The sequence below is a fragment of the Myotis yumanensis genome, unplaced genomic scaffold, assembly GCF_028538775.1.
Source record: "Myotis yumanensis isolate MYYU_CA2020_CCGP unplaced genomic scaffold, mMyoYum1.0.hap1 SCAF_12, whole genome shotgun sequence".
In the NCBI taxonomy this organism is placed as follows: domain Eukaryota; kingdom Metazoa; phylum Chordata; class Mammalia; order Chiroptera; family Vespertilionidae; genus Myotis; species Myotis yumanensis.
The window spans coordinates 30,951,727-30,965,053 of NW_027223763.1; the positions used below are offsets into that span (position 1 = coordinate 30,951,727).

Here is a 13,327-nt window from a genome sequence, read left to right on the forward strand (position 1 = left end):
AATTCGGTGTCTCAAACGTCAGCAGTTAGCTATTAGGAGTATTCTCTACAGTAGCCATACACCTCCAGTGCCAACACTTTGTTTTTGTAAAGGGAAGCAGCTTGTAGCTCCCAGCCTATTAAATATTACGCTCAAAAGGTTGCAGCCTTTCATCACTATCTCAGAGATACACATTTCCGCTGCCTACCCGTAAACCACAGATGGCAAAAGAAAAAAGAAAAAAATACTGAGCTCTACACAGATTTAGAAGAACTTTTCAGGGGAGAATGGAAACATCAGAACTGAATCAGCATCAATGACTGACCTCTTCACTCCCAAGCCCCTACCTCTTTGTCCCCTGGATCCCTCTGTCACTTTTTCCTGCATCACCCGAGTCATAACTACCCTCCTGCATATACAGCCTGGTCATAGACAGACGTATGAGTTGCTAGGCAGACACACAGATAAGAAACTCAGAGGAAAATCTAAGCTTTTTTTATGATAGGACCAAAAAAAGGGGCGGGGGGGGGGGGGGATTGATTATTCCCCTACATTGCTTTTTCAGCAATTCTTCTGTAGGGTACCAGGAACAAGAGCTGGAAGATTAAAGTAAAGGTTTAAAAATCCTGATACTCTTTTTAAGTTAAAAAGGAAAAGTTTGCATAGTTTCAAAGGTACCATTTTCTAACAATGAACTGCAGAAAGAGCTATTCAACAATGGGGGAAAATGGAAATCAGCTCATTCCTTGAAGGTAAAAACTTACATCAATTGTACTTGAAGTATTTAAAGCCAGCCCCATTCATCACATTATATCTAAATAAGAATAATCGGACAGTTTGGACAGAAAAAAAAAATGTGTCCCAAGAGCCCATACTCAGAGCCAAATTTCTCAGCCAAAAACCACCAGGCTTATGACTATAAGCACCATCAATATAAAATTTTCAAACACCAGAGATCAGCAGTTTACAGTACTCATTTGTTCAATCATTGTTTTACATCCGAAGTTGAATGTATTTATAAAGGGAAAAAATATCTCCCTCTCCCCTACTCTTCCCGATGTTACTGAATATACATTAGGTTATTGAATAAAATTTTTCAAGCTCGCAACAGAAATGTGGACAAATAGAACATACGGGGAAAACCCCACAGTCATTTCTCAGAGGTAAGCAACATTATACTTCAATGACCACAGTGTGATCTGTAAGCCACACTAGCTCTCAGCGTCACCTAAAGAGACAGAAGTGACAAACAGGATCACACTTGTCAGCTATCACCAGAGATTAGTTACTAGCACATGACTGTTTTGTTTTGTTTGGGACCAGGGTTGAAAATCAGACACAAACTATTTTAGGTTTTAGACTTTGTTGTTGTAAAAACCCTCCTAGCACATTAAACCTAGAATTGGGGTACAACCACACCTTTTGTTTTACCTGAGAAAAATTTACTAGTTAGACAAAGCTATTTTAAACCCATTTTTGTTAGATATAGAAAAAACAAATGTCAACCCTGCCCCCACAACCTTCTAACTGAACATTTAAAGGAATTCATTTAGAATGTTGACAAGCTGATACACTGGATTTATTATAAATAATTATACATCTATATCATCTCCTTCAAGGCTGAGAGACGATGCATTCTGTTTTCATAATTTACCACAACAAATCAGGGCAAAACAATTAAGCATTACCTTTCACATAGTTTCAAACAATCACATACCCGCCCTAAACCAGACGGGCTAGTGCCACTTAATGAAATGAGAAACTGTCATTTAAGGGGTGGCCAGATGGGCAGGGCCAGGACTCTTACACATTACATTACTTAAAGGTTAAATAATAATAAGAATGTTCTGTGAAGTTTCTAAAAAGCTAACCCATTAACTCTGGGGCTTGGGTAAAACCATGCCACACACCGATACCATTCATTACTGGGGCACAAGCCATTTGGAAAAAGAAAGAAGGTCCCGTGTGTAGTAAAGTAAGTGCCCATGTGAGTTCTGAGGTCAAAGGGTCAGGCTCTGGCTGGGGTAGAAATGAAAACCTTCCGTGAAATGGTGCCAGTTATTTCTAACCATCCTCTCCAATGCGGATGTTAAAATGGATTGTCCTGAGGTGGCTGCCCAAACCACCTCTTTTAAAAGAGCAACTTTATCTGTCTCTCCCCCACCCCCCAAAAAAGATTGCCAAATAATAAGTAGTGCAGAGAACAAAATGCAACTGGGCCTGCCTGGGGTTCTGGGTCCATCTCTTGCTACCTACTAACCAGCTGCCTTGAGAAAGATACTTGCCCTAAGCACTGACTGGACGAAATGAGAAGGGAGTGATCATTCCAGCTTCTTCCAGGTCCGGATGACTAAGGGTGTCTGTGGGGCTCTCACCAACAGAAACGAGGCGCCTCCCCTCCCACCAGTAAGAGGCTTTCTGCATCTCCTAATTAGAAATAAGTTTCTACTGTGAAGGAGAGGCTTCCTGGTGTGTTGTCAGTGAGATCAACATGCCTGGGTAGGTTAGGCACACACAGCAGTTGGCTAGAATTAAAGGGGAACGTTCATGATACATTTCCCAGCAGGAAAGCCGGGTAGACAAAGTAACCTTAATCTTGTCACTCAAGTGGCGCAGGCCACACCATCTCCAAAGGAATCCAGCAGCACGGGTTCGTGCCTCGCCCCCCAGACGACTTCCTTCCCCTCATCCCACCTGGAAGGAAATGGTTTCTGCCTTCGAGGTCTTACAACTTGGCGGGAGACAAGAGGACATGTCTGACAATGTCACCTCTTGATATGACCCCTGTATGTAATTACTGAAATCCATCTGAGCATCCATCGCGTAAAGCTTTTGTTTTTCACAGCTTTAGAGGGTGTGACAATGCTATGGGGCCTTTCGGTTCCTAAGTGGCTGGAGAAGACAAAAGCTTAGGATAAAAGGACATAGAGGGACCAAGAAGTCAGCCTCAAAGTAAATAACAACAACAAAAAAGAAGGCAGCCTCATTGCTCCTTGGTTTCTCCATCAATAAGAACCTTGAGCCCCCCTAGCTTCCTGGCCTCACGGAATCTAAACAATGATGCTCGGGGTGGTCCAGAGATGCATTCCCAGGGCTAGCAAGTAAGTAAGCATTCAGCCAAACTGTCACCACTACCATCATGCCCTCCCTTCACATCCTAGAAGACCATTATCAGACCTTCCTAAAATGCAGAGAATTTAATAATCACCAACGGTTACCTCTAATACATATACTTGAACTTTATCGCTCTAAAACTTTGCAGCCGTTCTGATCAGAGGAAACATCTGAGGGCCCGCGGGAGCAGAAAGGAAAGAGAAAAATCACATTCAGCACAGTCCTCCAGGATGCTCTCACTGGACAGCCTCGTGAGCCCGCGTTTCCCACACGGCCGTTTCTCCTCCTTCCATCCACACACGAATGCCAGAATTCTCAGGACTCCTCCCGCAGCCCTCACTCAGTAAACCAACTGAAAGATGTACTCGGACTGTCAGGGGTTCTTACCATTCCTTGCCCATGGATTTTATTTTGCCAATTACAATGCCCATGTATTTTATGCCAAAATGAGGATGCTTTAAATGAGAATTATTACTTTCTAGCAACCCTCCCAAACCAACATAAAATATTTAATGCTCCACCTGGCTTTGTTTAAACTGATCTTGTGGCTGGAAATTTTGGCTGCTGTGCACATTAGTGTTCAGTCACAGAGAACGCAAAAGCAAAAGAAACTTTTATTCTTATGAGCTGCAGCCTTTCATGTCTTAAGTTCATCTCCACCAGAGACATCATTTATCAAGGACCATATATGTGTGTATCCACACACACACATCTGTGTATATGTGTGCATGCTTTACATATGTTAATCCATTCATTTAATCAGCACTTATTGAGCACCTGGTGTCACACATCTAATTAGGTATTAGAGATTAAACGATATGTAAGTCCAAGGTCATAACTCTGTGACAACCTGTGGGAAAAGCAGATGATCAACTAAGTAATGGCTATGCAATGTGGTCAACGCCGTGATAGGAGAAGCAGGTTATTAAAAATAATATCGTAGGCAGTGACTATGTGTCAGATGTTTGTAGCCACTGTCTCTAATTCTCACAACATCCTGCAAATGAGTGTGCTGTGACTGAACCACACTGCACACTGCCTCTCTATCAGCATCAGCATCTGCATCACCATTTACATCTTAAATTCCCATTCTGGTCTCAATATTGCACCTGCCAACCCGCTTTCCTCGTTCAGGCATCAATCAAACTTTGCCCGGTATTATGCAGCACGCTGCACACCCTGGGGGAGAAAAGACCACCTGGAAGAACTGTCGAGCTGGCTACAAGGATGATAATAACACAGAGCAAGGAGGGGCATGGCACAGGGAAGTCTAGGGTCACGACAGACCAATGGGGTATTTCAGACAGCAAGTCATTTGGCTCCTAAAAAGGAGAAAGCATCATAGGGTCATTTATTCAGGAGATGGGACCTAGGTCTTCAGATCATGTAAGGTCAGACAGCAGAAGAGGGAAGAAGGCCAGGCCCTCAGGATAGCAATGTTCGGAGAGGTGCCCAGAAAGCTCACAGGTTAGGCTGCACCACAGCCAAGGGTGTAACCAGAGCCCAATGGTGGGACAAGCCAGCCTGCAGCTGCCCCAAGTGCCCATCGATAAGAGAATCGAAGGCACCTGGGCATTAAAACCACCCAAGTCTAACAGCAGATGGAGAAATCTGCATTTGTAAGAATTCCTCCCAGAGACCACTACCTCCTGGGACCCAGGGTGAGACCCCAAAGGGCCTCCTGGAGTCAATACAGAAGGTCGCCAAACCGTCTTCTAAAGGTGATGCCCGTTCACTGCAGGGACTTGTTTCCACTCGGAAGGTGTGCAAGTTCGAGGCCAGAGAGAGGTGCATTATTTAGAATCAGAGTGGAGAGGCCCAGTGCTGGCAGCAATGGGTCTCCCCATGACCCTTTCCCACAGGGCCTCCCTTCCCCAAATTGGTAAGCAGATATTTAAAAGAACAGTGAGTTGCAGGCCGAGTTATTAGCCTGCCTGGAACACCCACGTGTCTCGGCCAGTCCTGCGATGATATCTATATATGTTTAACTCTTTACTGCTGATAAGATGCTTTTACATGTGTTAGATGACTTGATTTTCACAACAGCCATGAGATAATCACTAGGCCTCTCGTTTTTTAGATGAAGATCCTGAGGGTCAGAGAGGGTAAGTGACCTGTTCAAGGTTATAAAGCTAGCAAGTGGCAGAGCTGATTTTGGATCAGGATATTTGTCTAGTGATCTATTAGCTGTATCACTACTGCAATAAGCATACTTTATCAAGTTCTTCAGCGTTCATAGCCAACTTTGGTATAGCAGTCTGGGGCAGTACAAACAGACACACACTAACACACACAGACAGACTGACAGACACGGACACACAGACACACCCACCTACTCATCCTCCAACATACATACTCTCTTGTTTTCCTAAAAGTAAAATGACAACAATAATACTCTACTTGTTTAAAAATCTATTTTCCCTCCTCTAGCCGTGGACCTTGTCTCAGTACATTTATAAGGTGAGTAGCTAATACTAGTATTTAGATGACCGATACTATAGTATGTAAAGTCTTAAATCCTAGCTGTCGGTCTGCATATAACTCATTGCTTAGAACAGTGATAGCGAACCTTTTGAGCTCGGCGTGTCAGCATTTTGAAAAACCCTAACTTAACTCTGGTGCCGTGTCACATATAGAAATTTTTTGATATTTGCAACCATAGTAAAACAAAGACGTATATTTTTGATATTTATTTTATATATTTAAATGCCATTTAACAAAGAAAAATCAACCAAAAAAATGAGTTCGTGTGTCACCTCTGACACGCGTGTCATAGGTTCGCCATCACTGGTTTAGAACAACTTTGCTTTTGTGTGAAATACCTGCCCATTTCCATTTTCTGCCACTAAAACTCCTGTCTCCACTCCCAATCTTCTCTCAGAAACACATGAAGCAGCATCTTTCCTACTGGTCTGTCTTACGTGGGGACTTGTTTTCAGGAAGTGGTTGTTTCCACTTAAAAATCATAGGACATAAAAATCAGAGGACTTGCCCTAATCGGTTTGGCTCAATGGATAGAGCTTTGGCCTGTGGACTGAAGGGTCCCAGGTTCGATTCTGATCAAGGGCATGTACCTTGGTTTCGGGCACATCCTCAGTGGGAGGTGTGCAGGAGGCAGCTGATGGATGTTTCTCTCTCATCGATGTTTCTAGCTCTCTATCCCTCTCCCTTCTTCTCTGTAAAAAATCAATAAAATATATTTTTTTTAAAAATCAGAGGACTTAAAAAAAACACAAAACCCAAACATTTAACCCATTTTTTAAGCAGAACCAAAAGTATAGCAGCTAGAAGGGGCACATATTCTTTCTTTTTAAAAATCCTCAACTCTCAGTTTTTCAGAGCACTTCTTTAAAGACAGAGGTCACAGAAATTAAATTATTCAAGAAACAACTTGTCAATTATTCTTGCACAGCGGGGAGACAGTTATACACAGAAATGTAGACAGAGCCAAAATCAAAGCGAAGTGCTAGTGACAAACCTGCAAACCACCCTCTAGCCCAGAGGCTGAGAGCTGGTCATCACACCCACAAAATAAAGATTACAGACTCCCCGAACCAGCCACAGGGAGTCCTCATTTTTTTTTTTTCATAACACATAACTCTAAGCAAAAGATCTTAATGAAAATAAGGTCAATACACTCAATCCATAAAGCAATCATCTCATCTAATTTTAATCATCTCTCTCTACGAGAATTTAGATAATCAGGCCACACTACACAAACAGAATTCAAATACATTTTTTTTCACCTTTCCCCCTACCTCCAAAGGAAAGCTCCATATGCCACTCATCTTGCTGGAAACCACAGGGATAAAGTGATTTAATTCTAGTTAAACCAAGTATTTCAACCACATACTCATAAATCTTAATCTTAATCGTAGCCACAAAACATGATTTTTGAGAGCTTTCCTTCTGACTTACTCAGTCAGTAAATCTCCAATATATAGTAAGCAACTACAAAGCCAGTGATGTTCTCAGCCAATCCTAAACATATACAGAAATATGCGGTTACAGTAACTTTTTAAAAATTGCCTGCATTCCGCGGTATTATTTAAACCCATAAAACATTTTTCAGTTAAGCTCAACTTTCACAATTCTCATTAGGTAATCTAGGTGTGGCTGTTTGTAAATTTCCTTTTCACCAAAAGGAAGCTGATATCAGGACATCAGGTGTATATGGAAAAATACACATTTTGATACAAGTGTAAGTCACTGCATATGTTTTTGTTTGTTTAAAGATCCTTTTGCCTACTTTACGCACAATACAAATACGCTGCAGTCAAGTTTCCTATGTTGAATTTTCAGTTAGGTGTTAAAACTCGGTTTTCTGCTCCAAAAAGATGGGAGCTCAACACACCCTGTCAAATACCCAGTCAATGGAAAACCAACCCAGCCCTTAGATGCCCCCAAAGAAATCATTCTTTGTTCACTTGGAAACTGAAGGACTTGACACACAGACTCACAGCTCCCACAGCAGTGGAATAGGCTGTGAATCCAGATGGCCATATTACACTCTCACTCATTGATTTGTTAAAAAATTTAACATTAGGAATGAAACCAAAGCTACCACTAACACCAACAGGGTAATTAAATTCCTGGCTTGAGTCCCTTTCAAGATCCAAACCCAACATCAACATCTGGCAAGTCTCCATACAGGGCACGATACTTGTGCATGTTATTCCAAAAATTCAGAAGGAAGGCAAGAATGACGATTTAAAAAGCCTATTAGTTACTTTTATTCTCTGTTTTAATCACACAAGAGCCGACTCCTGTTGCAATGATATCCTAGCATTTGCCTCCTTGTGTCTTGAGGGCAAAAGCTGATTAGAGCCACTGCAGACAATTCAGTCTGCTCTTGTCCAGGGGTCTTGATCAATACACTTTGCATCATAACCTAACACTGAAACTGCCTCTCCACCCCAGTCCCTTTGACTACGTGGTTTATTTCTGGTCTCTAGCCCTCAGCGGGTAACTCTTTTCTCTATAATTTGCGCATCTCCTGGAAGGGTGAGGGAGACGCCTGATTCAAACTGCATGTGTTCACAGCCCACTGCCCACAACATTATGCAGCCCCACAACTCAGTAGGGTACGCCTCTGGCACCCCCAGTACCTGCCAAGTTCCTCGCCGGTGTCGTAGTAATCATCCACGTTTTCCTGCCTGAACACGGTCATGATAAACTGTCACGCCTCACCAAAGCCCAGCGCACTTCAGCTCCGCTCCCCAAACCATCACCACCGCTCCTTCGCCTCCATGGGCCCTTCATGCATCAGTCTCCGGTCCTTTAAAAAAAAAAAAAAAAGGCAATAATACTAATAAAATGACAACCCAAAAAGACCTCCCCAGGGCTAAGACCCGCTGCTAACGACCACTTTTCCGGAGCTGCCCCTCCCACCAGGTGGAGAGGAACACCCTTTGTTAAAACCGGGCCAGGGACGTCTCCCAGCCCCGCATCGCCGGCGCGCTTGGGGCCGGGCACAACCGCACCCCAAGACCCGCGTCCCCAAAAGCAGGGTGCTCCTTACTGATAAGAACCAGCTCCGGAAGTGGCTGGCCTCCCCGCCTCCCCTTTTTCTGCACACACGCCCACCCAGCTCCCCACCTCCAGGGATGCCGCGGAAGAATGAAGCGCTAGCCCGGGAAGAACGCGCCCGGCTGGAAACATCACTCTCCCAACCGGCAACCGCGGTGGAGCCCCCGCGCCACCTCTCGGCTCCCGCACCACGGTCGCCACCCCTTCTCCTCCCTGGAGCCAGGCAGTCCCTAGAGGCACATTCCTGGTGATTCCCGCTCCGTTACCGAGCCGACCCGGCGTGCGACCGCCCGGGGGAACAGTGGAGGGAAGGGAGCGGCCGAGGGAGGCGCGGCCGCCCGCTGCCGGTCTGCGCGCCCCGACACAAAGCCTCGGCCCGGCCCGCGCCACCTGTTCCCACCCGGCCCGCGGGGCTGGGGGCGCCTCCTTCTCCCCGCAGTCAAGTTTCCCCGCCTTGGCCTTCCCGGTGGCCCGGGGCTCTGCCCCGGCAAACCCCGCCGCGCTGCGGCCGCGAAAGCAAAAGCAGGCGGCGGGGCCCGGGAGGAGCCGGGGAGCCGCGCGCAGCCACTCACCCGGCGCCCGGGAGCTGCTGCCCGGGTCCCTCCGAGCGCGGTGGGAGGCCGATCGCTGGCGCCAGCGCCGGAGACGATCGGGGCGGTGGCGAGAGCGCAGGGAGGGAGCGAGTGGGGAACGCGGATCCCGTGCGTCCGCCCCAGCGTCTGCTCAGTCGGGCTTTCCCGCTCCGGCTCGGGAGCAGCCCCTCGGCTCCTCGCCGGCTTCCGGGCGATGGGCGGCCGGCAAGCGACCAATGGGGACCCCGCGGGCGGGCTAGCGGCTCGGCCCACCCACCTCCAAGCTGCCTAGCCAGGCCGGCGCTGCGGATTGTGAGCAGCGCGCTGCTCCCCTCGGCTCACCGCTCCGGACTCACTGGCGCGCTCTACCGCGCACACCCCGCACACACCCACCCACTCCACACCCACGCCGAGCGGAGAGCGAGCGCAGCCGCGCGCAACGTGGGCGCCCCACCTGGGACACGCCGCTCTGCTGCCCCCTTCGGCTGGGTTCCAGAGAAATGCGATTCCTGCGTCCCGCAAAAGCGATCGCCGGCGGTGTGCCAGGAATGGTGCTCGCCACGGGAAAATCACCGCGACCAAAATAGATTTAAAAAAATGTCCTGTCCTCGTGAAACTTACATTCTGGTGGAGAAGAGACAAGCAAATAAGATTATTTTCGAAGAGATCAGTGCTATTGAGACAATAAAACAGGATAATGGGACAGAATGACAAGGAGGAAGTGGGCCGAATTAGATGGAGTTCCTCTCCAATGTAGGTGTTTTGAGCCCATAATAACTATAAAAGGCATGCAACCACAGCAAAATGGGTTGAGGTCTCAGAGGCCCAATGAAGCAACAGAAACCAAGGGTGTCTGTGTGCTGCCCAATACAGTACTGGCTGTTGATGAGTTGAAATGTGGCTAGTTCCAAATGAGGTGTGCAATAAGTGTGAAATACACATCGGATTCCATGACAGTACTGAAATAAGAATGAAAAATATCTCATAAATACTTTTATATTAACCACATGTTCAAATGATAGTACTTTGGATATATTGGGTTAAATAAACTATATTATTAAAATTAATTTCACCTTTTACTTTTTTTTTTTTTTTTTTTTTTTTTTTTTTTTTTTTTTTTATATATTTTTATTGATTTTTTACAGAGAGAAAGGGAGAGAGACAGAGAGTCAGAAACATCGATGAGAGAGAAACATCAACCAGCTGTCTCCTGCACACCTCCCACTGGGGATGTGCCCACAACCAAGGTACATGCCCTTGACCAGAATCGAACCTGGGACCTTTCAGTCCACAGACCGACGCTCTCTCCACTGAGCCAAACCGGTCTTGGCACCTTTTACTTTTTAAAATGCGGCTATCTATGTATATAAAAGGCTAAGTGACCATCTGACCAGCGGTAGCTATGATGCGCACTGACCACCTGGGGGCAGACGCTCAATGCAGGAGCTGCCCAGCTGCGGTGACTTGGCAGCGGTGGTTCTCAGGTGATGCACCCCAGAACCAGAGAGGAGGAAGCCCAATTCCTCGTAGGGCCTAGCGATTCCACCCTTGGCTGTGGGTTATGTTGTTGCTGGGGCATTGTCAGCCCCGAATCTGGTTTACTGCCAAGCTGTGGTGGCCGTAGACACCCTTCAAGCTGTGGTGTTGCCCCAGGTGCGCTGGCCATGGAGGGACCACGGGAGGTTGGCTCTAGGGTGAGTCCAGCCCATCTCACACAGTCCTGCCTTGCCAGCCACCTTCTAATTAATTTCCTTTCAATGTGCACAAATCCGTGCACCGGGCCACTAGTTAGAAAATATAAATGGATCAGTGTGGCTTGTGTTATATTTCTGTGGGCTGAGGTAGCCCACACACAGAACCCACATCTAGTTCTCTGTACTTCTTACCCCATGTTCCCACTAAGCCTTTGGGTGTGGGGAACAGAAAGGATGGTTCCCCCATAGGAACTGCTAGAGATCCCCAGAGAAAGGCCCCCACAGGGAAATCTGCCTTCCTGCCTAGAATAACAAAACTGGATGCGTGAGACCTTTGAGATGTCAGATCCACAGCATTGTTCAAATTCCCAGATTTCCTAAAATGGAATAATTTAAACTCTCTTTGGTTCAACAGAAATTTTCAACCTTTGATATTTTGATCTCTTGGGGGGTGGGGTGGGGGAGTGTGATGGCCCTCAGACCTTAGGTCACACCCTCTCTTATCGAACATTTTAATGGCCCACAGGAAGGGCACATTTTCATGAGATAGAATTGAGGGAAGGGTCTACATTAGGAGGTGGTATGAATGCAAGTGGTGGGGTTTGAGGATTAATACAAAAGGATCTTGGGAGGTGAGAAATAGTAAAAAAAATAAATAAATAACAAAAAAGCGATTCATCTGGGGGGAAATGCAAATGAATACATCTGTCACAGGGAAAATTAAAACACAGATGTTTGGGAGAAACTTGGGAAGTGTTTATGGATGACTGCTTTATGGATAACATTTTTCCTGCAAAATGAATGTGTTTTTCAAGGCAATGAAAAATATTGGTCCCATTTGGGCACTGGCGTGTCTTCTCTTCTCTATTCGACATGCTGATCACAGGAGATTTTCTGTGGTAATGAAAAAGAGCATGGACTTGGGAAACACAAACTTGGATTAATATTGGTGGAATCATTTAACAGCTGAATGACACTGGGTGTGTCACTTCACTTATTCCTGAGCGTCATGTCTGTGCTAATGTAGGCAAGCATTTTAGGGAGAAAAATGAAGAACATACCCCAAAACTCAGTCAAGAAGTAGATTCTACTTCCCCTTCTGGTGAATATGCGTTGGCCCTAGTGGCTTGCTTCTAAGAAAATATGATGGAAGTGATGTCCTTTCAAGGCTAGGTCATAAGGTGTCAGAGCTTCTGCCTGTCTGCCTCTCTGTCTGTCTCTTTTTCTCTCTCTTGAACCTGCACTTTTCTCGCTCTCTCCACTCCCTCTGGAAGTCGTCAGCTGCCATGGTTACCCAGGGGCTGCCATGTGGAGAGATCACAGACAGAGAGAAGGAAGCCAGCTGTTCCAACCCTACCCCCCACCCCAGCTATTTGTGTCTTTACAGCCCAAGTTCTGTAAGCAGAATCAATTATTGTTACTATTTTAAGTCCTTATTTTGGGGTGGTTTGTTATACACCAATAGATAACTGGTAAGGAAATTGCAGAATAAGAAAACTTAACTTGTAACATGTATGAGGTTCCAGGCTGACAATTATTTTCTCACTTAATCCTCAAATAACTCTGTAAATTAAGTTCTACACACACACACACACACACACACACACACACACACACTTTATACTTAACCTTCTTAGTATCAGTTTTATCACCTGAAAAATGGGGACAATAATAGGCCCTTGCATATTCCTCAGAGTTGTTGGGAGAATCTAAAGAGATAATGCACGAAACAAGACTCTGTACATTATAAAAATACACAGATTGTCAGTACTATATTATTCATCATGTCTCAAGCAAGAAGGGCTCTGAGGGACATCTCTCACATGGCAGATGACAATACAATAGCCCTGAAACTATGAGATTCAAGCTGGAAAGGACTTTCATGAAAATAACTGATGATATAGACAACAGATTATGATAATCATGGTGATAGCTTTGAAAACAGACTCAAATATAAAATTTAGAATATTATTTTATATGTCTTATTAGTCAGGGTAAGAAACCTACTGCTGTAAAACCCAACAAATATCAGAGGCTTGACACGTTAAAGGTTTATTTCTTGCTCTCAGCAAAGATGTTTAGAGGGGTTTCGGAGAGGGCTCCACTCCACATAGTATGATTCAGGGACCCAGGTTTTGCCTTCCCATGGATCTATGGTCTCTCGGTGCATCTGAGTTTCTCAGTTGGTCCTTTTCATCTATTGCCTGATAAGAGAAGGGAGAATCCAAGCCATACTGGCCAGGCTAGAAGTTTAAGGCTTAATCATTTTGGGGGGTAAGGCCTTTTAAGATCAACCAAAGTGAATCACACTAACTCAGTTAACCTTTGGGTTACTTTTTAATAACAGGCCTTTGGCTTTTAGTAAGGTTTAATACTTTTAAATGGCTCCATGAGAAAGTTTCTGCACCCATGGTTTTGCTGTTGAAGATATTGACCATT

General features: G+C 45.4%; 1 protein-coding gene across 3 annotated transcripts in view; it reads right to left on the reverse strand.

The window, feature by feature from the left end:
- Positions 1-9,508, reverse strand: part of DAPK1 (death associated protein kinase 1) — a 159,674-nt gene extending 150,166 nt beyond the window's left edge. Inside the window, exons 1-2 of one of the 3 annotated variants that reach the window (XM_070431394.1) lie at positions 9,472-9,508; positions 8,202-8,371 (exon numbers count right to left, since the gene is read on the reverse strand). In XM_070431394.1, the coding sequence (XP_070287495.1) occupies positions 8,202-8,263 (62 nt within the window). In that variant the 5' untranslated portion in view covers positions 8,264-8,371; positions 9,472-9,508. Of the gene's footprint in view, positions 1-8,201; positions 8,372-8,691; positions 8,799-9,194; positions 9,428-9,471 lie in introns of those variants that run through there. The other 2 variants (XM_070431392.1, XM_070431393.1) reach the window with 2 other exon arrangements.
- Positions 9,509-13,327: the final 3,819 nt, after the last annotated feature.